The following is a 27,943-nucleotide window of genomic DNA, read 5'->3' as shown; positions in this document are numbered from 1 at the left end:
CACTGAGTTAAACGAGAGTTGATAGGAATGATTTCCAGTTCTGACAATAAGGTAGCTTTATGCTAGGACTATAAATACATGCCCTCTTACACACTATTTTTAAAGGGTCTCTCTTGTATTTGAGATGTACTTTCATGTAATTCTGTGCACTACTGGGAATTGATGTCAGCAGCTACTGCTTCTGGGCTGGCACAAACTAGGCGAACTTTGTATTCCAGCTGGTCGAGGAATGCAGAAATACTCATTCCAACTGTATGCTGTTGTCAGTAACAGCATATAGTTAAACTAACTGAGATTAGTGCTTTTGAGCAGCCAATATTTTAGCTATTCTACTTGTTTGGAAATATGAAAGAGAGATGTGATGATTCAAAGGACCTAACACAAATTACATTTGAAAATGTCTTTGGGTACATGGAGGAAAGTCATTGTGTGCACAAGTATAAGCACTGTTAGATGCTGTCTAGTAGTTTTAAATCATATATGTGGTTTCTGGTAAGAGGCATATCAATGCTGAAGTATATTTTATATGAGTATGCAGCTATAAAATTGAGTAAAAAGATATAATCTTATATACATTTCTAAGTGTCAAGTGTATTATGGGAGTTTAAAGATATGAGTTTATATTTTCATAGTGTGAAATAGCAATAATTTGAACTCCAAAATTAAAAGAAAACAAAATGCAGAAATAATTTATCCTTTCTGCTGCTTTGATACAATCATAAAATTCATGTTCTTGAATGTCTGTGATTTTAATTGGTTGGTATTTGTTGTGTATCAAGGTGATATTTAATTGAAAGAACACTTTTTTAGGCAAATGCAGAAATGCCAGATTTCACTATCTTGAGAGATGCCAGTGTATTTATTTATATTTATATATTTATTTGATACAACAAGATAGTGACAGTGGGTGCTAAAAGTTAAGGCTTAGTCAGTGCTTTTTTCATCTTGATATAGCAAAGCTATGGAAATGCAGGAAGCCAGAACTTTTAATAATTATTATGATGAGATTCATGTTGTTATAGAGGTGTGACACTGAAACTGAGGTGCATAAAAGTCATGTGTAATCCAGTCTTGTAATTGCCAACATGCGAGGAGCATGCATTTTTTTTTTATGCTTTTCCTTTCCTACTGTATCTGATTTGACAGAAAGAATTATTTTCCTTCTCATCTTCCAACAAATATGCCTTTGTTTTGCTGAGGTTTCTCTCTATTCCAAGCAGTCAGAGACTGACATTAATATACTGGTTTCAGTTGCTTAGTTTCTTTCTGATGCTGCACAAAATGAGTTGACTGTATGTCTACTACCTCATCACAAATCAAAAGCTCTCTGAAATAGATGGCATGCAGCTCCAACTTGCTGCTGTGATCTACAACAAAAGCTTCAGTTATGTTAATGTGAATAAACATAGTTCTGATTGTTCTTTCACTTGCCATGAGTTACTCATCACTTTGAAATAACTTTTTCAGATTCTTTTTCTTTAAACGGAAGGTACACATCATGCACATATGCTATGTTATATTAATTGCTGTAATTTCTCATTTAATAGTTTTACTTAATAAAATGAAATATGCGTTTTTATAATAGAATAAGCGCATGAATCTACAAAACTATTAAATGCTGTGTTAGTTTGTCAGGCATAGCTGTCTATCTTTATAACAGGGGCATGTTAATTCTTTGTAGACTTGTATCAATTTCTTTAAAGCTCCATCAGGAGAGTAGTTATAGTGCGTACATGGCAGGTCTGTAAGACGTCTGTACAAAAGTAGTGGCTTCATATGGTGAAAAGTTGGATTTTTATTTTATCTTTAAGAAAGAGCCAGGGATGGTGGTGGTAAGAAGGAGCACTGGATCCTGAGAGCAAAGTAGTGATACTTTATCTCTGGATTTGCAATGTTTACTTTAATTGCAGCACATCTTTCTAGCATGGCCATTGAATTTCTAGTAGGAAAGTGTTGTCTTTAACAGATGCAGCAGCTCAGAAGCTCTTCCTGCTATCTGTTAAAATAAAGGCCTAGTAAAAAGTTCTGTGTGTGTGCAGAAACATGAATATGTTTTATAATGTTATTTTTTTAAACAAATAATTAGATAATTGTATATATGCAACAGTAAAAAGTCTCTGCATGGGATCCAGAAATAGTTTCAGGAGAACAAAGCAGGACTATGGGATACCTACTGCCAGCTGAGCACTGTGGTCATTTAGCTGGAAACAGCTGCTTACTTGGCTTCTAGATCTGGGACTCCTGAATTTCTGTAAGGACTGCGATCTGTTTTAAAAACTGACCTCCCTCCATGACCTGCTCCCATTTAGTGCTCCTCACTGCAGGCTGGTTATGGCAGTCTGTAGAATGTTGGTTCATGTAGCTTTAGCTAAGAAGGGTACAGATCCCACAAATCAGCAAGTGTTCCCACTATTGGGCTGTTATATAAGAAGGTGGTTTTGATGACTCCTATTGGCCTTTTAGCTCTAAACAGAGCATGCCCATTGTTTCAGGCATTCTTAGGCACCATGCTGCAAACCTCTAGTCACAGAATCAGGAGAGCAGGCAATAGTGCCCCTGGAGATTTCTCAAGGTACGTTTCTTTGATTTAGAGGAAGCTAAGATAAGCTATGGTCAGAAGTTATGAATTATATGCATGCTCTGAATGCAAAGAAAAGCAAAGCTTCAACTTTTATTTTTCTCCTCAGTATTGTAGAAGAAATTTGTTCTTTTGGTTTGGATAGCAGGTGAAATGGCTACCCTATATCCAGGAATCTAGATGTATCTGAAGGAAACTCTTGGCAGCTGATCTTTTGAAAAGCATTTTCTAGGTGGCATGTGTTTCCCCCCCCCCCGGATTACTTTTGTTCTTTTATTTTTAAACTAAAGTAGATTACTATATAGTATTTATACTGACTTGAACTCATGTAATATTGCCCATTAACCTACTAATCATTTAATTTCAAAGACATGCTGCACCACATTGAGGGAATGCAGAACATCACGTTGTCTTAGATTTACAGCTTTGCCCAGTTAAAACTTCATGTGTTCTTGTAGAAATTACTTATAATGTCAGCTGATTCATTTCACTTTGACTGATTTGTTCAGATTTGCGCTGTATTTACATTCTGTGAACATTAGTGCTTAAATTATTTAGAAAAAAGGAGACAAAGATTAATACAAGAGATTTCTGAAGAAGACATTTTGAGTTTGTATTAATACAAAATGATTAATATCTAGCATTAGGAATCAATAAGTAATACCAAAACCTGGGCAGATCAGTATTTGTTCATGGTTATACTTAGTTTGGAAAGTATGGACTGTTGCTGACAAGAAGATTGAAACCCTGCTTTAAATTCTAAATAGACTTTATCTTAGTTGGAGAACTCTGACAAGATACAATTTGCAAACTTCTTAAAGTAAGAAGTGTTCTAGAAATACTTGTAGGTTGTTGGTTTTTTTTTGTTTGTTTTGTTTTTTTGTTGTTTGTTTTGTTGTTTTTTTTCCACTTTGACACTTAATTGCAAAATTAAAGCAAGAAGGACTAATTTGCACTAACAGTTGCTGGAACACATGGAAAATGATACTTTTACATGAAGTGGTTATTTCATATAATTATGCTTTATATCAATAAAGTCACACATTTTTCATGTACCTCATGAGTTAATATTTGGAACTAATTTTTCAGCACTCCCTACGTGTAAGGTTTTTAATTTCATTGTTCTTTTTCATGGAGAAATGCTGCAAATGCTGATCTGCGTGTAATTCTCTTTGTAAACCCTTCTTGTGAAGGGAAACATGGAATGCGTTTTAATCTTTTAAGATAATAGTTTTGACTAATACTAAAGTTTTTAATATTTAAGATTATTAAATAGACAAACCCATGAGGGACGATTATGCATGAAACTGTTACTGAATGACAGCTTTGATTCCAGCATGTCTGTGTCTCTTGGATGACATCTGCAGCTTGACTAGGTAACCTGCTGATGTTGAAAAACAGTGCATTGGCTGATTTTTTCTTTGTCTGATGCCAAGAAAGCTCAGGCATGTTTTTGTCTCTTTTAGACCATGCTATTTGTAATACTTCTCTTTATGATTTGCCAAGTAAATTGATTACCAAGGCTTTGCTTATTCTAGTGCTCCTACTAAGGAGAAGTTAAACAAGCAGATAGCTGTGTATTACAGAATAGAGGGGTTCTGAGCCTCCTGAGGCTGTGGGCTCTCACCACTTGGTTGCATGTTGTGGAAAATGCGCTCTTGTTGTTAGTTTTGTTAGAAAGCATGGAAATTAATAATTCAGTTTACACTTTTTGAAATTCAAAACAAAATGTAAGTATTAAGCAATATATGATTTTGATGTTACTGGAACAATTTGGTGTGCTGGATGGAATGCGAAGGAAAAAAACCACTTTTTTTTTTTTTTTTTCTATTCTAAAGTAGACTTTTTAATACTGGTTACAAATGAAAACAAATTTTGGAATGTTGGAGTAAGTGTGTTGCTTGGGAAATCCTGCTTTCCAGTCATCTGTAAGAAAATAAATGATTAGGTCTGAATTTTTCTTAGTTAATATTTTGTGTATTCATACGATGCTGGTAAAAATGCCTCTTTTGAGAAGAGTGAACTTGAAATATTAATAGTCGTTGAGTGTAGCACTATAGATTCAGGTACAGCTCTGGATTATTCCAGATTTGAAGATCTCAAGAATGTAGGACTCTGGTTTATCTTTAATTTTCAAATATTCTTTTCACAGATGACATTAAAATGTTCACTTCAGTAGAAAATTCTAATATTATGTGCACTGGTCTTTGGGAGCAAAATAAAACAAACTAGGTAACACAAAGACAAGATGACATTAAATGGGATATCCTCACTGTTCATATCTAGTGAAAAGGTCTGCTGAAATCGAATTTTTTTGGTGCATTAGTTTGGAGAGGTTAGATTTTCTATTCAGTTCACCACACAGTTACTCAAAAGCTTGAGAAAATGCAAAAAGCATCTGGAATATGCAGTTGGGTTTAGAAGCTAAAGCAGCACTGACCATTTTGGAGGTGATCAGCTGTTAGATGACTTTAAAGTGATCACAGAAAGTAGTATTAAAAGCTATGAGCAGAAGAGTATAGAATTGTATCATAGAATAATAGAATGGTTTGGGTTGGAAGGGACCCCAAGGACCATCAAGTTCCAGCCCCCCTGCCACAGGACGAGTCAGTAACCTCCAGATCTGGTATTAGACCAGGGTGTCTAAGACCTCATCCAACCTGGTCTTGAACACCTCCAAGAACAGGGCATCCACAGCCAATCTGGGCAGCCTCTGCCTGCACCTTACCACTCTCTGTGAAGAACTTCCCCTGACATCCAACTAAACCTTCCCTCCTTGAGCTTAAACTGTTCACCCTTATCCTATCACTGTCTGCTTTTGTAGGAATTTGATTCCCCTTCAGTTTATAATTCCCTTTTAAATACTGGAAGGCCTCAATGAGGTGTCCTTGCAGTCTTCTCCAGGCTGAACAAGCCCAGCTCCCTTGGCCTGGTTTCGTAGGGGAGGTGCTCCAGCCCTCTGATCATCTTCGTGGCCTTCCTCTGGATGCTCTCCAACAGCTCCAGATCTGTACTGTGTTGGGGGCCTCAGACCGTGATGCAGTACTCCAGATGGGGCCTCATGAGGGCAGCGTAGAGAGGGGCAATCACCTCCCAGTTCCTTCTGGCCACCCCTCTTCTGATAGTGCCCAGGATACCCTTGGCCTTATGAGCTGCAAGAGCACGCTTCTGGCTCATGTTATTATTAATCCACCAGGAATCCCAGTGCCTTCTCTGCAGGGCTACTCTCAAGGAGTTCTTCTCACAGTCTGTGTACATATCAGGGATTACTTTGACCCACATGCAGAACTGCGTTTTGCTATGTTGAATCTCATTAGGTTCATATGGGCTTACCTTTCGAGTTTCGAGTAGAAAAGGAGGTAGAAGCATAATGGCTTTTATAATTCAAATCTCTAGCTAACTAGGTTGGCATTTTAATAACAGATGTTCTCTAAAGAGCTTAATGATAATAATCAATTGACCAGTAGTTGCAGGCCTTGCTCTGTCACCTGTAAATGGTCCTTTTACATCAGATGACTTTAGAGACACTTGTGTGGTATATTTACTCTTTTATTGAAGGTGTTTGGAACGGTTTTGTATCTCAGTTTAGGGAAATTCCGTGTGCGATTTCTCTCAGATTTTTAATATGCTAATTTTTTATGTTTGTAGAAGAGAGACCAGACTTCCAAATTTAGAAGAACAGCCTTTGTGCAAAGCAAAAACAAACGAACAAAACAACAAACAACCCCCAAAAAACAAAACAACAACAACAAAAACCCACCAAGTTTGAAAGAGCTTCATATGTAGACTGCATAGAATAAAATAGCTTGCTGACGTAATTGTTGATATGGAAATAATGTACAGTATGTAAAACAGTGTTGTACGAGGGCTGCTCTGAAAGTAAAACCTCCTGTTATGTTGGCCTATGATGTTGGAGACCCACATAATAAAATAAGTGGCATTACCTTTGGAGCATCTTTGCCATGTTGCATTTTCTAACCTTAGTACTTTGAATATCTTTCTAGTTAGAATTTGTATATCGCTGTAATTTGAACATAATGTTACAGAGTTCCTTATTTTCTGGAAAGGCAGACCAGAGGTTTGTGGGAGTTTGAATGTCAGGTGTGTTTGTTAGCTCACAGAATAACGTGAGCAAAATACCAGAGCTGTAAAGTTCCCAAAACTGATGCTCACAAGTCTTATTAACCCTTTAATAATACATCTGTAGTACTAAATAATACATCTGTAGTGCTAAAGAAGAAACTGTAATGTACTCTTGTTTATGACCTCTTTTAATCTTCGATGCCATACCATTCTGAGAACTCATGGTACTATTTTTAGTGCAGCACAACACAGAGTCTCTTTTTAGTAATCATGGGCGATCCTTCACACCACTGTCAGGTAAATTGAAGTGTACTGAAATTTATGTTCTCCATCCTACAGGAGTTGGATGCTTTCCCAGAGTCAATTTGAAAAAGTTGAAAAATATTGAAAAGCTACCCATGCGTTAAATCTTTATTTCGTCTGATAAAATTTCTGAAGTTATTTTTCTTTACTCCTTCTATTGGATATTTTATGACATAGCTTTTAATTGGCTGTTCTTAACAGTAGATCTGCTTGTTTATATTTTATCATTGTGGTTTTCATCTTTATTTTTACAATTTTTGCCATTATAGAATAGTGTACTTGGCTGTTGTGGTTGAATGAGAAGACATGCAGTCAGTCAGCATTCCAGGCAGAAATCTGTATCACAGCCCCCAGCACTGTAGCACACTGAAGTGAAAATTTACGACCAGAATTGTGGAAATGTGCCCTAATTTTCTACATCACACTATCTGTCTTACATGGTTATCTTTGTCATACTAAAGTATTTTCAGAATGGCCACGTAGTATTTATGAGATGGCCAAGTAGTCCATAGATAAAATCAGATTATTATAATACTGAGTTACACTGAGAGGTGAAAATCCTTTTTCTCTCTTCACCCCCCCCCCCCCCCCCCCAAATGAATACTTTATCATCCTTGTTTCAGAAAAGTGTTTTTATATATTGTTATAGTAAAGGCACAGTGCTTAACAGGCATCTCATGAATACAGTAATATGGACTGAAGTGTCTTTTTTGTTCATTTGTTTTTTGTTTCCCAAGTCCTGAAGTTCTCACTTCCCAAATCTCCTGTTTGCCTTTCACTTCTGCTCTGCCCATTTTTTATTTTTTATTTTTTATTTTTTTTTTCATTTTTCTTCTAATGATGCTTTTTGGAGGTGAACACATGTTAGTGAGCTACAGTGTCTCCAAAACAAACAAAAGAGAGTGGGGAATTGATGGAAAGGGGAGGAGGACAGGGAGAAAATGCAGCTGGTCATTTTCAATGTCCTGAAGCTAGCCCTGAATTCAGTGGCATTTTCTTAGCATTTAGAATAAAAATTGGGCACCTGTTTGAAACACTGTGACTTTATTTTACTCTGTTGCGAACAGGAGAATGTTCAAATAGTAATAAATAGATTGCTTGAATTGTTGTATAAAATAACATTGACAGGAGAAGTTTTGTCAGATGAGATCTCATGAGTAGTAGATTGCTACACCAGTGGAATCTTGTGAAAGAGCAGCCAACCCCATATGTTGTTTTTTGTTCTACTGTGCTAACATCCAAGCCAGTAGGAGGTATTTCCATGTATTTCACCTTCTGGAGAACAAGATTCTCTAAGGATTGGATCCTATAATTCCTAGCTGGCTGTTGTGAAGTCATTTCTTTTGGACATAAACAGACAGTGTGCCTTTGCAGCAAAGAAGGCCAAGAGCAATATAGGGCTCTAGAGATCCTTCCCCTCTGCTCAGCACTGGAGAAACATGTCTGGGCTCTCCTGTACAAGGGAGATATGCACACACTGGGGCACTGAAAAGCCATGAGCTGACGGGGACTGATCAGCACGCAGAAGAGAAGAATCAGGGTGATCTTATCTGCTTGCATACATAGCTGTGTGGGAAATAAAAAGAGAAGGAGCCAGGCTCTTTTTGGTGGGGCCCAGTGACAGTTCAAGAGACAGCCAGTACAAACTGAAACACAGGACATTCTCACCTGAACACAGGAGAACACCTTTTCCCATGTGAGAGTGACCAAGCAGTGGCACAGGTTGCCAAGAGATGCGTAGCCTTTCTTTCTAGAGGTAGAGAGAGACTCTCAGCTCAGTCAAACCCAGCTGGATGATGCTCTGGGCAGCCTTCTGTACCTGCACCTGCCTGAGCAGAGGCTGGTTTGGGCAGTCTATGGAGTTGCCTGCCAGCCAGTGTGAATCTGTGTTTCTCGTGTGGCTCTTGTCTGATGTTTAGCTGAAATACTGGATGGTTCCAGATACCACTGAACAAGCTGTACGTTCTTATGTATTTTTTCTGAACAATAACGTCAATGAAATAACGTTATTAACATTACTAGGTAAAAACCTGTGGTTGAGGAATAAACCATAGAACAATGTGTGGAATGAAACATGTTTGGGGTTTTGTTACACAACTCGTGTTAGTTAGCTCTTACGCACGTAAGTAGTCTCATTGACGTCAGTAAGAGTACTCCTATAAGTAAGTATACACCAATGCAAGCAAGGATTGCACAATACATCCTTGTCTCTAATGTAGAAGTAAAGCATATGTAACATGTTATTTAATTATCACTTCAAGCTTCTTTTGGTAGCATATTCATTTAAATACCTCAAATTACACTACTTTTCCTAGAACGTGTTTTTCTAACATGAAGATATCACTATGTCCATCGCCATAAAATTTTTGGCAGTTCACACCTCTGAAAAATCAATTTTCTTTCTGTTTGTTTATTCAGCTGATAAGTAAGGGATGGCAGAAAAAGAAAATGCTTCTTTTCCTTTATTGTCTTTTAAATAAATCAGTTTCTCACTTAATTTTTCCTGTCAGTTTGGTGGTGTTGTTGCTTAATGTTCAATTATTGTAAAGGCGGGCTTTCTTTTCCCTACAAAATAACTACGTAGATTTGTCTTTATTTTAAATGTCAGCTGGAGTTTATTGTTGCATAAAGAGGTGCTTGAATTAGCTAGAGACTTTCCAGAAACTACTGCAAGGTAGCATGTGTGAATATTTAATGTTAAACCTCTTCTGAGTTGTGAAATGATCTAAGAGTCTGGTGTTAAAATTTCAGAAAGGGAGTCCGTTTCAATTTATAACGAGGATAAGTGTTAATCATTCAGAGTAGCAGTGCCTTTACGGAGAGATGACGCCTAATACTGAAAACACTTTGAAGCCAATAGCCAAAATACAAAAAATCAAACAGCCCTAATAGCTGGAAGTTGAAATAAGAAAAGTTGAAACTGGAATTAGAATGTGACGTATTTCTCAAATGGGAATACCCCTTTGTCTCCATTGCTAACCTGAAGAGACTGACTGGGAAACATGCTTAACTCTTCTACAGCTTGCATCTTTTATTTAAAATCAGATGCATTTTTAAAAGATATTTGCCACTTCAGTCTTCAAATTATTATGCTTAATGTATGCTAACAGATGACAGACACATTTTGTGTAGAATGGAAGGAAGGATCACTGATGTTGTGGTTTGTTTTCGAGGAACGTGTTTCTAATGACTTTGTGGATGCAAATGTGCTAGGTTTCTTTGTAGAAAGAAATTATCACAGTAAAAAGTGGTAGATTTCTCCAGGCTTTTTACCTTTCCATTTTAAAAAGGATGTTGACTGTGTTTTTCTCCAAGCCTTCTTAGGCAGCACGGTTGGAAGGAATTAGGAATGAGAAGGGCTGATCTGTGTTGCTGCACATATGGTCCTGGTACTACCAAAGTAGAGAACACTTAGATATCTGATGTTGGCATGTAGCATGTTACTTGACAGTATAGTTGTTCCTTACAAAGAGTTTTGTATCCTGGGAAACTGTCCCAACATGTTTATTAATATAAGTGTTAAGATGGATAGGATGCTCCTTTCCAGGGGAGGAAGTACATTTTCTGTGTCCTATTTAGTGAAATAACAGTGAGACTTGGCAGACTTGTAAGTATTCTTCATAGGAGGTTTCATCATACTGGATCTTGTCTCTGCACTAAGTTAGGTAGTGTTTTAGTGAAGATTAATGTGAGTTTACATTAGAAATGAATTACAGAACGTTATTTGTGGGCTTTCTCTTGAAGAGAAAAATAAAAATCAGCATTAAAACCATGGTACTAAGGACAGTTGGGCTATTCTTGCAACAGAATAGTTTCTCAAATATGGAGATACATCAGGATTGAGTGTCAGGTGGGTGGAAGACATTACATCAGCCAGAAGGTATTATTGGAGAAGTCATAAATTAAGTACTTTGTCCAAACTCTTGTACTCAAGGGGAGAGTTAAGGTGTTCCTACCTTGTGTCACTGTTAGATTTTAAGTAGCCTCATTTATGGCTGTATATAATTTTTCCAGAGATTAGGTAGGTACAAGTCCTGAGTGACCTGACATTTTTTCATACTGAGTTAGGAATAAACTATATTTTGGCACTTATCACTGTTCATTTGAATCTTACAGATCAGGTATATTTTGGTCTGAAGACAGAGTACCCTGTCTGTGTGTGTTGCACAGGAGAATAAAAATGAGCAATTAATTATCAATCATCCTGAAATGTTTGTTACAGGTTTATTAATACATTTTTACTTACCTCATGGTGATGCATTCTGAATAAGCGTGCTGATAATTATTTTTATCAGTAACCTTAAGATGATACATAGCATTTTCCCCAAGCAAAGATTGGAAATTAATTTGATTACAATTTGCAACTCTTAAAGCACATATGTATTCATTTTGTTAGGCTTTGCAGTGTTAATTAAATCCCTAAATTTGATCCTGTCATGCACCTGGAAGGATAGTAAAGGTTGTTGAAGATCTCTCAGTTATTCCAAAGTGCTAATTAGAAATATGGAGAAGCTACTTCTCACCCTGCAAAGTAATGTTTAGTTTAAAAAAAAAATCCAACAGTGGACATCCAGGCAATGGATGATATCACAGTGTAACACTATCCATGCCCTGGAACATTATGCCATCTGCACAGTTTGGAGTGTGAATTGATACCTTGCAAAAAATGAGTATTCAAGCTAGGGACATTTATTCACCCCATTTATGCCTTTGTGTATGTCCCATGGAAAGATCAGAGGCCTTTATGCTCTAATAAAAACTGATTCTTTAATAAACACTCTTAGCTGGCTTTTTGCTTTTACTTTGCAGTGTGAATCAGTGCTCAGAGATGTCAGTACTTTGCAGTTCTTGACCTCTGGGTTTTGCGGGATGTAACTGCTTAAGTACTCATCTGTGACTAGGGTGCAAGCTTATAAGGTGCCGTTCGGACCTGGAAATGGCCTTGTGTGCAGAAGCTGGTGGAAACAGAAGGTGTTTATGTCTACGTGTATCCTGGCATCTGGTATGTTCAGATGTGTAGTCACATTCATGGCTTTTGCATTAGAATTAAGGGATTTGAATTAATGTGTACCAGATAAAGTGATTATTGGTATTCTTTCTGTATAGAAGCATTCAAACTCTGGTTGGCTGAGCTGGTCTTTGTTTTCCCTCTAAAGCTTAAACAGGGCTGCTAGTCTCCTGACTGAGATGTTTCACAGTGTGCTGCTTTCTGCCACATGCGCTGCACAAGTGACTGAATCTGACCAGGTTGAAATTGGGATCTAAACACGTATGGAGCTTGCAATTTGGTACAGTGACTCAAGGCTGGCAAAATTAACACTTCATATTTATATGATGATTTGAAACATTTGATGACAAAATTTATGACGTGAAACAAATATATGCCCATTTTAAATACGCAGATCTGCAGTGTAAGTGCTGTTTATGTACTACATTAATAGTTTTTACTGCTGGTGCTGTTTGTCCAAGTATTGAACAGGAACAGCATCTTGCTTTTTTTTTTTTTTTTTTTTTTCCTAGCAATGTGAGCCTGAGTTGGAGAAGTAGAGACAAAAAGAACTTGAATGGAGTTGTTCACAGCCAAGTTTAAATTTGAATTGATTTTTCAAGACTAGAAAAACCAAAAAAGAAGTTTGGCTGTACTGATTGCTTAGAGTAAGTGACCACGCTTTTTGCCAGACCAGCAACGTCAGGTTTCGCAGAGTCTGAGCACTTGGTTGCATTACATTCCTGTATACTTAAATGGATTAAGATAAAAAGTCTGACTTGAAAAGGATATTCCAAAACTGACTGTGCCTGTGGTTTTGAATCCTGATGCTTTGAACAAAGAAGGGATTGATTTAATGAGATTAATGCTTAATCCAAATGAAGCAATGTACACACATGCCTTGAATGCTTTGGAGAACGACTACAAATATCATTTATAAGGTTTGGTTGGAAACATACAGAGAGGTGATTTTTGTGTTAGGAAGTGATGAGACATCATGACTTTAAACTAAACGAGGATGCAGAGAGAGTTGAGTTCAGTTGTCTGTTTGAAGTACATTTTGGTACAAGCAGGGCATTTATTTTCAGAGGTTCATTTGAGAAAGTGTTATAAATCTGTTCTTCATTTTCATATTCCAAATAAGAAAATTTACTTTAATGTTGCATATTTTTACTTGTATTTGAGGTAATTTCCTGCTTCAGGTGTTCCCTTATCTGAAAAGTGTTTATTATTATGTTTTTTCTTCCATTTGTTTGTTGTTATGTTTGGCTTACAGATTCTCCATGGAGCACAACATCTTGTTGCTTACATGGAGACATTATGACCTTGCCTATGTTTGCTGGCCCCTCTGATTGCAGGGTTGAGTTGGTTGTAAAACCAAACGTGCTCACATGTTTTTTTAAATGCAACCATGACAACATAGTTACAGCTGTAAAATTTAAAGTTACTTCTTTCCAAAGTTTTATGTGCATTAAAATCAAGTGGATTTCATGTATTAACCAATTTATACTCTCACAAGGGGTTTTTAAAGCCTTGAGTACTGTTCAACTGCATGGAAGGTCTGCCATTCGTATCAGTGTTGCAAAGAGATTGAGGAATGCAGTGACTGCTATCTTCCAAGTGTAGCTGTTCAGGGATAAAACACTGAGCTTTGGTAGTTGCTGGACTGCCTCAGTAATTTTCATCCACCCTCTGCTGCCTTCCCATACCCCTCAGCCTGAGATCTTTTTATCTGCATTTTTGTTTTGGTTCTTATGTGTTGCTGTTCTCAAGTTTTCCTCTACTAGAAAGACGAGAAACTTTTGGTGCAAACTAAAATTCTTGTCTAATGATGGGGTCTGATGAAGCTAGTGGCTATAGAAAAATGCCTAATACCACAGCACTAATGAAAAAAATTCAGAAATTGCTAATTATGTGACTGACTCATGCTGTTAAATGGAGCAGATTTTGAAACATAGCTGTAGGCTTCTATTCTTTTACCTCATTCCAGTTGATTCTGCTTTACACTGAGCTCACTGAAGCTATTCTCAGAGGAGGGTACAACACAACACGCATTGAGAAGTGCAGCCGTTAATCGATTCTGTGCTACAAAGGTTATCTAATATGTAAGAAATTTTCAGAAGTATTTTACACAGGAAAAAAAAAGCTGAAAGCAGAAGTATGACTTTTAGATTGTTTTCTGACTTTATTGTGATTTTTTAAAGGGAAAATACAGGAGAATGGCTCAAAGGCAAGTAGTAATTACTGAAACCTAATGTTTGTATGAGATATTGTTTCTTAGTTTCTTTTAGAATCCAGCCATGCTATATCTGGAATAGCAAACTAACACTGCATAGGAGCATCCTTACATACTGAACTGCTTTGTTCTATGCTATTAAAGTCTTAGAAGTGTGCTTCGTAGTGCATTGTCCAAAGAATATGAATAGATTTGTTACATGAATATTTCTATTCCATAAAATTTGTCCACTGTCATGCTTTATTCTTTATCATCCATTCTAATATATGTTTCATTTGGAAACTTACCTTTATTCACTTCAGGTTTCTTCAAAAGTCAGTTTGCCAGTACCTGTACTCCTAGCTCTGCTTCACATGAATTCATAAGGGAACATTAGCATTATGTTCTTCCTGAGAATATGTAGTGACTGATTTCTTTGAGTAGAGAATGAATATTCATTCAAGATTTTGAAAAGAAGGAAGTTAATGTTAGCACTGTAACCAAGACTCTCAGTAAAAATGTTTTCATGTCAAAGTGATGTGCAAACTGTTGCTAAGTGTGCCATTTTTTTTTTTGCCGTCACTATGTCAAATTTAATTTGATATTCTGGAAGGGCAGCTTTAGGTTAGGAATGTTCACACATGTAAGAAGCTGGGAGAGGTGTGAGCCGTCTTACCCCACTTTTTTTTTTTTTTTTTTTTTTTTTTTTTTTTTTTTTTTTTTTTTTTTAATTGGGAAAGGATACATGCACATACTAGTGCTGAGGAAGGAAATACTGTTGTTGATACAGTTTAGTTCCTTCTGGAAACTAATATAAAGCAGCAAGTCTCAAAGTTGAGGAAGGCAGTTTTGAAACACAGCAAAATGATCCTCTCGCATAGCGTGCATTGCTACAATGAAAGTTGTTAGAGCATGTCTTTAAAAGTCGTAGGACTGAGCAAGTGTTTGTTTCTACAACTGTCACAAACATTGGACTATTTTATGTTGAAGTGACTGGATTGTGGTATTTGGTAGCAATGTTTGCATTTGCTTTAGTTTATTCAGATAGGTAATGAAGAAATGCATCTTTAATTTTTATCTTAAATTCTATATGGTTCTAACTATAACTTCAGTGCAAGAGGTGGTCTTTATCTTAGCTTGAAAAGGAAAAATAAAACACTCTTGTGAATTCTGCATTAAAGACTGAGGAGTTATTTAAAATAGAAAATATGAAACCAAAACTTCAATATACTGGCATGAGCTGTGTCAAATGAAGAGAACTGCTTAAGCCCCAGGCATATGAAAAGTGGAAAAATAGATACATGGTTACTTGCTAGAATACATTGAAGCATCAGTCCAAGACATATCAGTTTATAGTAACACTATGAGTAAATATATTTCTTTTCTGTCATTTGATTCTCCCTTCCTGCTTCTAACATCAGAGAATGAGCACGCTGCCAGATAATACTGCCCCTTGGCAATAAAAATCCTTTTCACTGATCAAGAAATTGCTTCTTGGGGACACTGGGGGGGATGGGCTATCTTCCACCCTTTGCTTTGCCAGTTTAATATCATCTTGCCCTAAAATAATTATATTGAATGATACAAAAATCACAGTAATATGAAACACTTGCACCAAACCTGTCATTTATAGAAAGGCTGTCTTTCCACTTACTGTTCAGACAGGGATAGCTGAGAATTGGAAAAAATGAAACCAAACAAGACTTGATTAATGTTTTCCGTGCCTATGAATTAGCTTTTTAAGCTTAGATGGCATAGCCAAAGAGAACATTTGAAACTGAGATCTGTGAAGGGAACCTAAACAATTGTGCTGGCCAGGAAGCTGGGAGCTGCTGACCTGGTGCATGGAGAGGGCAGGCTGAGCAGTTCCTTTGCCTGCAGTTTGTTCTGAGGGAAATGGAAAGAGGAAGCGCTCATCTGATATGCATGTACTCTTTCATATTATATTTTTAATTGTAATTTTTATTATTTAGTTACAAATTCAGTGATAAAAGTAGTGAATGTTTGCATGAAGTTGGGCATTAGCAAGTTAAATGAGAAAGGTAGCAGTACTGATGTATGGGTTTATTGCTTAAAAATAAAAATACAAGGGAGAAAGATTGTTTGGTTTGTGTGTGTGTGTGTGTGTGTTTATTTAAACAGGATGTGTATGAACCAGGAAGGCAAACTCTGAAGCATAGATGGAATGAATTGATGCTCAACTGAAATGTCAGATTCCTCTAATTCTCAGAAGAATTGAGGTCATTCTGGTAATTCTGGATTTTCTGGCTGAGTGCATACTAAGGTGTTGGCCAGAGCTCTGCCTTCCTGAGTGAGGTCCCTCTTGATACTACCTGACCTCTGTCAGAGAACATAGCTTAAACTCCATGCCAGAATTGAGGAACAAGAGGAGGTATCACTGGAGTCAGTGTGGAGTCAGTAAAAAGATTCTTGTTGTGTAGGAAGCATTGTGGAAGTAGTGGACAATTTTTCTATGAAGATTTTCTGAAGTCACAGTGTGTTATCATTGGGTTTTGCTCTTGTTTGTTTGGTTTGTTTGTTTGTTTCTGTACAATGGTAGCATGTGTTTTTTCAAATAAATAGACCAAAGATCAGGATGATCAGGAAATCTGATTTGTTGTATGTTGAAAGTAGATCTAAATTTCTTTTTTTCTTTTTTTATTAAAATCTGCACCTGACATTGAAAAAGCTCATCAACACAGATACCTTCATGGAAACAAAGGAGGGTAATTCAAAGGTGTTTGGTGGGATTTCATGTTCCTACATTAATCACTTTCCATTAATCACTTTCTAACTAAGTTTAAAGCAGAATTTTTGCCCTCAGGTTGCTGGAATTGCTAGAGACCCGAAATAGTAATAAAACCCTTGGTGTGCAGACTGAAGTCTTATTTCAAATAGATGCTTTATTGAATTTTAATGACTCTATTATAAAAACAAACAAAAACAAAAACAAAAAACCCAACAAAAACAAAACAAATAAAACAACAAACAAAAAACCCATCCTGTGAAGATTTCAGTGTGGATTTCTGTTGGAGTTAAGGATCAAATACTTTCACACATTAGAAAGCTGAGGTTATTTTTACGTCAAACATATATCAAACCTCACAGAATTTCCATTGCTAATTTGACAAATTTTCTAGTTCCTTCCTTCTCACTAGAAAAGAAAACCATTCATTTATTTGTGGTCTGAGAACATCTTTAAACTAGCAGTTATTCTCTGACAAGCCTGTACTGAGCATTTCTCACCCCAAATTTAATAATCAGATAAATTTTGCTATCTTTCTGATGACAAACTCTGAATCTTCAAAACTTCATAGTTGTTTAGGTGCAATTCTTGAAATACATTATCTTCTCAGACTTTTTTACTATGAAATTGGAAGGCTTTCTTTTTTGAAGTACTTCTTTTTTCTTAATTAAATGAATTACAGAGCAAGCTTAATTAGTCATTTTTATTTATTTTTTCCCCCCATATAGGAGGTGTTGGTCACAGAGGCTGAAAAATCTTTTTCATTCCTGTACGAAGTGTAATTCTTTATTGATGTATTATGACCTGAATTGACAAGTCTTTACTTAAGGTTAAATCCTTAAAGTAGTTTGAATACAAAGTAGTGTGATTTTTTTTTCCCCCCCAAATTTGTTGATTATCTCCTACTTTTACCATGTTGGCAAGAATCTTTGCTTATTTAGTAATGAAGATCAACATGCTCATTTAGGTCTCTAATTTGAGCAGGGAAGATCTAGCGTTTCTTGCCTATAAGTGGAAGCACTGATACCTGAGGCAACGGTAAACCAGCTAGACTACAGCTGCAGGTGGATAAGAGAAGTGGTATTTTGGACATGGGTTGTGCTGATGGTGGCTGAATGATGGAGTGACAGTGGGTGTATATGAGGAGCAAATGGTTGAGGTCCTGCAGACTGTGCTGGGGTGCTGCATCCTGAATGGTTTCATAGCATTTCTAAGAGATCTCAAAGCTTACGATCATTGGTTATCATTTAAATACACTGCAGCTCTTTTCATAATATCCTGATACTGTGCCAAACATGAAGTAGGAAAGTTTATCTTGTTTTATAGCATGAATGCTCCCAAAAAAGAGTTGTCTGGAAGAAAGTTTCTCTTTTGCTCTAGTCTATGCTCTGTAGTTACTTTTCAGCTGTGCAGAAACAGTTTCATTTATACACACACACCACCAGCCGAGGAGTATTTAGAGTCATTATAGCACTTGTTCCTTCTCCCTTCAGATCTAATTAATGCTTTGTATTCAATGTATGCTCCCTGTGGGACAACATGAACCTTAGTCTCTTGGGGTGTTTGCACTCATTTCCCATCCTCCCTTGAAAGCCCTCTGCACCCTCACATTCCTATCCCTGAAGATAGTGATTTTCTTTGGTGTGTTTGTGAAGAGTCTGAGCAGATTGTCTTAGTTAGAATTTGGAAATTTATTTATTATTGTGTCAGGGTTTTGAAGATTTGACTTTCCCTTGCTTTTCTGAAGTGGATACTGGTGTTTTCCCTTCTGTGGCAGCTGCTTTTTTAGAGTCTTTTTACCTACAATTGCATTTCTTTTCACAACTAATAACTAATATACCTCAGAATTATGCATTTGAAAACCATTTATATTTCTAATATTACTTAATTAACTCTTGTAATTAAAATTTGCACTTGATTTTGGTGTTATATGTAGAGTTTGGTTGTTTTTAACCTACTTGTGAGAATACCAAATTTGCTGTGTACCAGTTCACAGTTTTCTGTCTCCTTTCTAAAGAGAGCCTCTTTATCAGCTCTCTGGTATGTTCCCTTGCATATCTTGCAAAGAAGTAATTTCAGAGTCCTGATTATATCTTACATGCAATGGTACACGTGTGAATTTGCTTGTGTCAGTTGTTCCCTGCTATGGATACCACTGGGTTGACGATTGGACCAAATGATCTTAAAGGTCTTTTCCAACACTTGTGATTCTATGGTTTACGATTATATGATGCACCCAGCTTAAGTCCACAGCTACTTGTTTCCCATCTTACTATGTTTCAGTTGTCTTCTGCTTTCACGGGGGAAAAAAAAACAACAAACCACAACTCCCCGTGCCCCCCCCTCCAAAAAGCAAAAAAGCAACAACAACAATCCCATAGTTTTTACTTCATCTTCACTGAAGTCTCATGCCACTCAACAAAGTTAGATGTGGAGGCTTTGTTATTTGCTGCTGAGGCATGTTGCTATTTTTTTTGGAACTGCTTTTGTATCAGTTTCCTTCCAAAGCTGCTGGCCAAGGTTTTGTTTCAGTACCTGTCCCAGCCCCAGCATCCACATCCCCATCTACATCACAAATTTCTTCCTGTCCATTTCTTCCAGGGAATGCTCATATGGAGTGTCACAGAAGACACTCCTTATGAGTCTGCAGAGCATCTTGCATGGTTGCATTTTGCTTCTACTACTTTTTATATGATAACATATTATATTTTGTTGGATATCATTCTGGTAAGACAATTTAAATAGGGCTGTATTTAATCATCATGTTAAACACAATGATATATATTGTTCCTGACATCTATGTATTCTTTCACATGGAGAATTTCATGCCAACGTTGTAATCAATTAATTTTTTTCTCTTGCAGGTTTAACAGATGAAAAAGTGAAGGCCTATCTTTCCCTTCATCCCCAGGTACTGGATGAGTTTGTGTCAGAGAGTGTAAGTGCAGAAACTGTTGAAAAATGGCTAAAAAGAAAAAACAACAGACAAGAAGGTAAGCTCTTACTATTTGCAATTAATATTTAGCTTTAAACAGGTCTACTCTTATTTTAGGCTGAGAAAAAGAAAACAAAAAACAACACCCCATTTTTGATAGAAACTTGATTGTTGGAATTTTTAAATCTAGGTTCCACCATTTTGAAAGGTGAAAGATGTTAACAATATTTTCTGGTTTTGGCCTTCTGGAATTTCCAGATGGAATGAACTGGTATTCACTTCAGAGGTTCAGCTTAGTGCTTACAACTCAAAATTAACATCAAACCAAATTGTATTATCTGTTATATTAGTGTATGTTTTGAGAACATACTTTGGGCTTCTTGCATCTAATGTCACCAAATTTTGAGTAAAAAATGTGTAGTACATGTCATTTGTAAAGGTCAGTAACAAACTGTATTCACTATCACTGAAGTTTCTATCTGTAACTCATTTTCGATCAGTTTTTAAATGGCAACATTGACACACAGGTTATAAAGTAGTCTGTTGAATTCTGCAGGTATTTGAGTTTTGGTGATACTCCTCCCCTATATGAACCAGAAAACTTTTTGAGTAGGCCACAATTGACAATTGTCTTTCTCTGAGATTGTGTGCAAGCATAATTCATGCAATTCTAACAATTCTACATTCTAAGATATCGCTCACTTTAAAAAAAACAATGATTTTTTCCAATGTGCTTGAAATTAAGAAATACTTGCTTATTTAAAATATGGAGTATGGTTTGGGCCAGGAGTTCTGGTTCTAAGACTGAATTAAAGATTTGGGTAGCTTTTCATCTTCAAGAGTCCTAAAATGTTAAGTGGAATTTATGTGCAGTTGCTCAGTTTCCTTCTGTTGTTTTCTTTTCTTTTTTTTCTTACACTTATTCAAGGCAGGGAAGGGGAATCACCTTGAAATAAGTTTTTGTGAAAGTTCTCAGGGAAGTTTTTTAACCAACTACAAAAGCAAAGTAACAGCTGAGCACTGACTTAGCAAAGATTGAACATGAAGAACTACAGTGTCTGTTTTGTCCATCGTTTTCACAAACTTTAAAACGTCTGCTTTACAACTTGCTCTACAAAAGCCACATATAAATGCTGTCACCTAAATTCAATTTTATATGTTATCAAGTGGATCTGTCTTCCCTGCTATGTTCCCAGTGCTGACAGTAATCTTGAAGGTGGCTGCATTTATTACACTACAGGCAGTTGTGCAGATGTGGCTTTCTTAGTGTCTGATGAAAATGGGAAAGGTCACACTCTCCAAGTCAAAAGAGTTAGTTGAATGAATTTTCAGATACTGATTAGTCTTATCTATGATTTTTTTTTTTTTAATTTTTATTTTTATTTTTATTTTTGGAATGAAAAGGCTGCGGTCATATAAAATGTTATCAATAGCAAAACATCTTTATTTATCAGAATGCAAATCAATAATCACAAAGTAAGAAGCTTGCTGCATCATTTAAACAGTTTGCATTATGTCTGTATTGATCCTATTGTCAGACTAATGGTGGCAGTGAGAAATAAGAGAAGATTATGAAGCTGCTTCTTTAGGGGTCAGATCTGTCATGAATTCTAGAAACTATGTAGCTTAAGTCACTTTACAACAGAGGTATAATTTTCCTTTTATCCCTCCTGCTGTAGTGTAGTCTGCTTTCAGATTTTCATATAATAATCTGATTCAGATGGAAAAATGAGTTCTGTTTTCAGTAGAAATTTGAAAAGCAAGCAAAATGCTCTTCCGAGTTCTCTGGTGCAGTGTCTGTACTCTGTTGATGACGCAGAACAGTCATTAACCTATATGCAGAAATTGTGTCCTGCCTGCTTTACAGGCATCCAGCTGTGTGTACTCCTCAGCCAGAAGTTAGTGGGTTGGCAGCCAGGGTAATTTATCTGAATTTCATTAGCATGAATGTAAACTGAAATGTCTGATTTGGACTTAGATGAACCTATTTTTTTCTGTGACTGAGATCTCCTGAATTAGTTTCTTCAGTTGGGTTTTGTTTTTTGTTTTTTTCCTAGAACAGAAAATACTGAAAAAGGATGAGATCAGCTAATATTGTAGTTCTTAAGGTATAACAATGATTTATAGCCCAAAACACCATGCTATCTGACTGTACCAGGAAAATCTTACATCTATCATGGTAAATGCTAGCTTGAAAGTAGCCAATAACAGGCTGATGGTGCTCTGCCTATGACTGTGGGATATTTTTAATTTACTGAAGTAAAACCTGCAAAAGTAGTAAGCACTGGGAGAGAACACTACCACTACTAATGCTTATTCACTTAAACCCTTTGTACCCCAGCTATTTGTTGTCAGTGAAATGCACACTTAAAAAACACCCATATGTTGTGTCGTTAAACACTGTGTTTCCAAACAGCTCTGCTGCTTAACACTCAAGATTAACATTTTTCATATCCACATGACTTACATGGGCTTCTTGCTGAAATTGCAGCACAAATTGGATTGTTACACACAAAGTATTTTTGATTGGCTTTTGTAAATGAATTTTGCCATGAGATTATCCTGATGAAAGAAACTGATTCAAAGTTTCTTTTAACTATTCTTCCATGTTGTTCACACATTAACTATAAACTTGTTTATAAATAAAGCCTACTGCATGTAATTTGTGATCTGGTCTCTTTATACATCAGAAAGATGTCCTTGTATAGGCATTGTAGTAACAGTAAAAAACACCTTTGATTCTCTATCTTTCTTAGTGTGCTGGTATAAATTTCAACTAAATTATGTGATGTTTTGAAGATTCATTAAAAGTACACTGGGCAAGAGGAGATTTTTTTTTTTCCTAACGTACTTGTGCAAGATGTTTCAAGTGCATATATATACTCCTTGCAGAACTCAAAAAATCTTCCATATCATTCAAGCAGAAGTGGTAAGATGATTGCTATAAGAACTGTAAGAAAATGGAAGTTTTAGGCTCTACAGACCGCATCTTCATCTTCTTACAGATTTCTTACAATGTTTATTGACTCCAGCCTTAGTTATATTATTCAAAACTTCACTACAACATCAATAAAAAGAGTGGCTTACAGTCAATGTGATAGTCTCAGATAAGCATCTTTTACATTGATAATACTGAATTCCAGTTGTCTTTCATGTATAAGAAATTTCAAACTGTACTGACAGAATTTCTACATGAAGAGCTACCTTGTTCTGTGGGATTCAAGGTATCACTTCTGTATGCAGATGGCACTAATGTTTTTAAGATGGCTGGTAACAAACAGAAGAAGAAAATGATTCTGATATGTGCATGGTGCAGCTGTAGGGACACAACTTCTGTTCCATCTTTCTCAGCAAATGCAAGGAGTATTGAACATTTCCAGACAAATAACATTTAAAATGCATTTCTTAGATATTGATGTAGTCACAGATGACACTTCAAATGCATCGGGTTTGTGATTAGATTTCGTCTTCTCTTGACAGCTAATGCTTTTATTAAGGTTTCAAAACAATTACTGTGAGTAGCAGTTTGGATTCAGATACTCTTAATTTTATTAAAAAATGATCTTTTTTTTGTTTTGATATTTGTCTGGTCTAAGCCAAAGATTTAGTTATTTTGAAAAACTGACCATAATTCTTGTGAAGGTAGGGGAGAGAGAGCAAGGTTGCCAATTGAAAAGAAAATTATTGCACTGCTTCCAAATTATTAGCTCAGAAGTGACTACCAGAATTATCGTTGCCAAATACATATCAAAGAAAGTGAAGAAACGAGTTATAAAAATCCCATGTGAAGGCAATTATTTATAATTTCACACAGTGGTGGAAGAACCTGATGGACTCAAGAAACCCATATGACCTAGCCCTTTCTACATTATTCTAGACTAACTCACTTGAAGATTTTTGCCAATGGGCTTTATACAGAAGACTCTGTAAATAACATCTGAGTATAAACCTGAAATTTCATTATTGATCAAATTTGTTAATATATTCATTAGTTTAAAGTTTCAAAACTTACTAGTTTGCCCTGCAATTTGAATTACCACAATGAAGCATTTTCAGTATAGAAGGAGAAATGATTGTATTTGTTTGCCACATAATTTTATCTAATCTTCTAAATGTGCATATTCTAAGAAACACAGAGTGAACTCCACAATTGCATCTCTTCATGAAGCGTTAAACTCTGATGCAAACAGAGTTTCTACTGTAATTTATTTGGGTATCTAAAATTACTGCATTGCATAGGAATTTGAGGCTTCAGATTAGTCTCATTGTCAGCTACCCCAGAGTGTCACAGGGCTTAGCAGTGAGGCTAAATGAAGACATCCCAGGGCACTGCATCTTCTACCTGAACATCGAGATCTCTTCTGAGTACACTTAGGGGAAGAAAAAAGTTATTTATTCCCCCCCATTTTCATAAGGCAACTTACACAGTTTTGTCCTGTCAGTTCTAAACCTTCTGGTCTGTACCTTAGTTTTCTTGGTTCCTTCCTCTCACTCTGGAGTAGAGTCTAGTTCTCCATGGGTATATGCTTAATTGTTGCTGAATCTGGACATGTCAACAACAATTTTGTACTCAATTTTCTTCCAAAACCACATAAAATTATATACAGTGGCATCATAAGGTACTTTAGTATCATACAAATACTGTAATTATGCAATTATTGAATACAGGTGTTCTTTTCTATGGAAAAAAGTTGTTTAAAATGGTACATTCAATACACCGATTATACACGCTTGTAAGTTGTTGTATGTTAAGTGCAGTGGACTTGCTGTGTTTAAAGAGAGCTAAAATTTCAGATTTAACTTTTTGCTTGTTTATTTGTTTATAAAGTAGTAAAACTAGAAAATGCATTACTTAATATAATATTAGTATGATACTACTGTTTATTCAGGGTGGATAGTCATCAAGAAGATATCACTATACTCCCAGGCCTTGAAAAACAACATGATTGATGTCCAAAGTATTGCCATCCTAATAGTAACATTTTCATTTACTAACTTCATGTTGTCTTTCTATGCAGTAACCTGCTATACATTCAAGCAAGAATAGAGAATATTCTGCAACAAGGCCAAAATATTGCTGCTTCAGAAACCCTAGCTTTAGCATTTTCTTACATGCATTTTATAAACAGTAATTTAATTGATATTCTTTTTATGTATCAACTCCCTGTCAGGATTAAATGTGCTCTTCAGTAGATACATTTTTGCTAATATGGTGCAAATGATTAAAAGAGTGTAATTGGTTGTTTCAGTGAAGTGCATTTATCAACATTCTAAATTTATTATTATTTTTTTTTAATCTATCATTTCACAATAAATCAGAGTGTATTCATTGCTACTTTTAAGTAATTACTCTAAGCAGTCTGGCTGACTGCAGTATAAAATATAATTCTTTATTAGTCATTTGAATGCATGATTTTATGGTGACATGTCTTATTCTTGTGTTAGTTCTTAAGAAGCAAACAAGACAACTGTGTGTGGGTACAGAATGCAGATTAAGCCCTGATACCATTATTCCCTTAGCTCAGCCATTTTAGTTTTCACTCTTTTCCCCATCCTATCTACAGTGTGTCCTAGACGTGCGGAAAGATTGCAGCCAGATTGGGTGCATTGTACAGGAAAGATGTCTAGATAAAAACATGCTCCTTGTGTCTTTTTCTATGCCTTTCCAGGGTACCATGGTATACTTGAACAGTAGCTTTGATAGATAGTTCAGTTAACTGATGGGACATAGAAAGAATATAACTCTCTATGTACTCTATTGTAATAGAGTATGGGTTAGGTAAACCTGTTGTATTGTCTTATAGTCTGTGATAAGCTAAAGGTTTGTTTCAGTGACTGAAATGGTTCTTTCACTTTAACTAGGCTGTTGAATGATCTTTATACAAAAAAGTTTGTTTTTTTTTTTAATTGAATTGAATGAATAGGATATATAGCAAAAGACTTTGTCATACTTCTTTACTAGTTCTTTTACACTACTATTGAAAGATAGTGCTGCAACATAAATAAAAAATAAAAACAATAACCAACAAAGTTCCCATGAACAACTGTAATCTGAAGTAGAAAATAATTTCTTTTCTGATTATGCACTTGAAGTTATTAAGTATGCTTATAATGTACTTTAAAAGTTGATGACAGTCATCTCTCACTTCCTATAAGAAGGAATAGGAGATAGGAAAACAAAAATAAAATTGAAGAGAGTATGTGCATGTTAAATAAAGATCAAGTTGCTGTCAGAATTAAGAAAAAAGAAAGAAAAAAAAAAAAAGCCTATGCTAATTCGCTAATTACTTAAAATTATGCAGTTTGATGCTAACTAAGCAGAAATAACTTCTATGTAGCTTAGCTTAGCAGTTGTCACACAGTGAATACTCAGAAGTTTTGCTGCAGTTCTGCCATTTTTCCAACCTAGGTGAAAGGAAATATCCTGGCAGCATGTTAATGACCTTAGTTTATAGTTAGTCCGTCTTAATATTTCATTGATGCTGCAAACATGCTGTTTCATTCTGACACAGCCCTGCTGTGCTTATGTTTATGCAATATCCAAGCAGATGTGAATACTTGCCAAAACACACAAGTGAATGTGAGAATGATTTGGGTAATACGTCATTTGCAGCATGGTCTCCAGACCAGTAGGTCTTAATAATTTTGATTACCAGGCCTTGCTATACATGCATTTCGGTGCATCTCATGGATGCATTTTTAAATAAGGTAGAAGAGATAAATCCTCCAGTCCTCAGTGAAGGAGATATAATTGCTTCCCTGTTCTTACTTGAATATTAGTGTCTGCTAATTGACACTTGGAAAGGAGGCATTGGACTCAGATCCTGTTGGTCTGAACCTGTTGGTATGACTGCTATGCTAAGAGGTGCTATTTTCTGGGAGAAAAACCAGACTAATTACAGTTGTCTTTAGCTTTTTAAGGTTGGTACTGTGAAGGAAAATTGCAATAATATCTGGGGGCTTGCCCGCATAAATCCCATTTATCTGCCTATTTTGTTCTTAGTTCTGTAGAGTTAAAATTGACTTGTACACTTTTGTATGAAGTAGTTTATGGGTTGCCCCTCACTGCAAGAAAGACATTGAGGCCCTGGAGTGTGCCCAGTGAAGGACAGCAAAGCTGGTGAGGGGTCTGGAGCACAGGCCTTAGAAGGAGCAGCTGAGGGAGCTGGGATTGTTCAGTCTGGAGGAGGCTCAGGGTGACCTTCTCACTCTACAATTACGAGAAGGGAGGTGGTGAGGTGGGAGTCAGCCTCTTCTGCCATGTAACTAGAGATAGGCCTCAAGTTGTGGCAGGGGAAGTTCAAGTTGAATGTTAGGAAATACTTCTTCTGCAAAAGAGCGATCGGGCGGTGGAAAGAGTTGCCCAGGGAGGTGGTAAAGTCACCATCCCCGGGGGGTGTTCAAGAAATGTTTAGATGTTGTGTTGAGGGCCATGGTTAAATAGCAAATAATGGTGATAGTTGGATGGCTGGACTGAATTATCTTGGAGGTCCTTATCCCACACTTTAGTGATTCTATGGTTCTGTGTCAGTCATAGTGCCTAAGAAGTTTATGGTAGTGTATTAGTGTTTCAGAGGTGGACAGATGAAGTGATGGAACATGTTAGAATTGTAGAAGAAACCTACATGGAAATGCTGTTTTAATTTAGATGATGAAAGTGGCATATATCTGTCACAGGTATGGTATAATTTTGGAGCTCATTCTTGAGGAGATGGTTGTATTGTACCATTGCTTTTATAATTTATTTGGTCACTGAGTCAGTTTCTCAGTAGAATTGTCCAAGGTGAAACTGCTTCTTTCCTGCAAGCCTAGTCATTTTTTTTGTTTGTTTGTTTATTTTATTTTCCCTAAGTAATCAAAATAGAGCCAGCTTTACAGTGAATTCATTTCAGCTATGAAATTGAGTTGTAGTTTTCTAAAGGATTGGATTGCCAGGCTGTTTCATTGGGTAGTGAAAGAGGTTAGTGGAAAGCCTGTGTAGGTCAAGAATTGCTTGTAGTACTTATTCTACAGAAATACTGAGCAACGGTCTCTTGGTAGAAAATACTGAGGGCTTGAGTGATGAACATGATTTTTGTTGTGTATGTTTCTTGCTG

The 27,943-nt window shown here is 36.3% G+C and overlaps 1 protein-coding gene across 5 annotated transcripts in view; it reads left to right on the top strand.

Annotated features, from left to right (window-relative positions):
• Positions 1–27,943, top strand: part of PDE10A (phosphodiesterase 10A) — a 343,005-nt gene that overhangs the window by 231,908 nt on the left and 83,154 nt on the right. For all 5 annotated transcript variants that reach the window (XM_072331205.1, XM_072331204.1, XM_072331208.1 and 2 more), the window contains one exon: positions 19,777–19,905. In XM_072331205.1, the coding sequence (XP_072187306.1) occupies positions 19,777–19,905 (129 nt within the window). The remainder of the gene's footprint in view (positions 1–19,776; positions 19,906–27,943) is intronic.

Source organism: Excalfactoria chinensis, chromosome 3 (assembly GCF_039878825.1).
Source record: "Excalfactoria chinensis isolate bCotChi1 chromosome 3, bCotChi1.hap2, whole genome shotgun sequence".
In the NCBI taxonomy this organism is placed as follows: domain Eukaryota; kingdom Metazoa; phylum Chordata; class Aves; order Galliformes; family Phasianidae; genus Excalfactoria; species Excalfactoria chinensis.
Note: the sequence above shows the minus strand (reverse complement) of the source record. Positions and strands in the feature narration are given on the sequence as shown.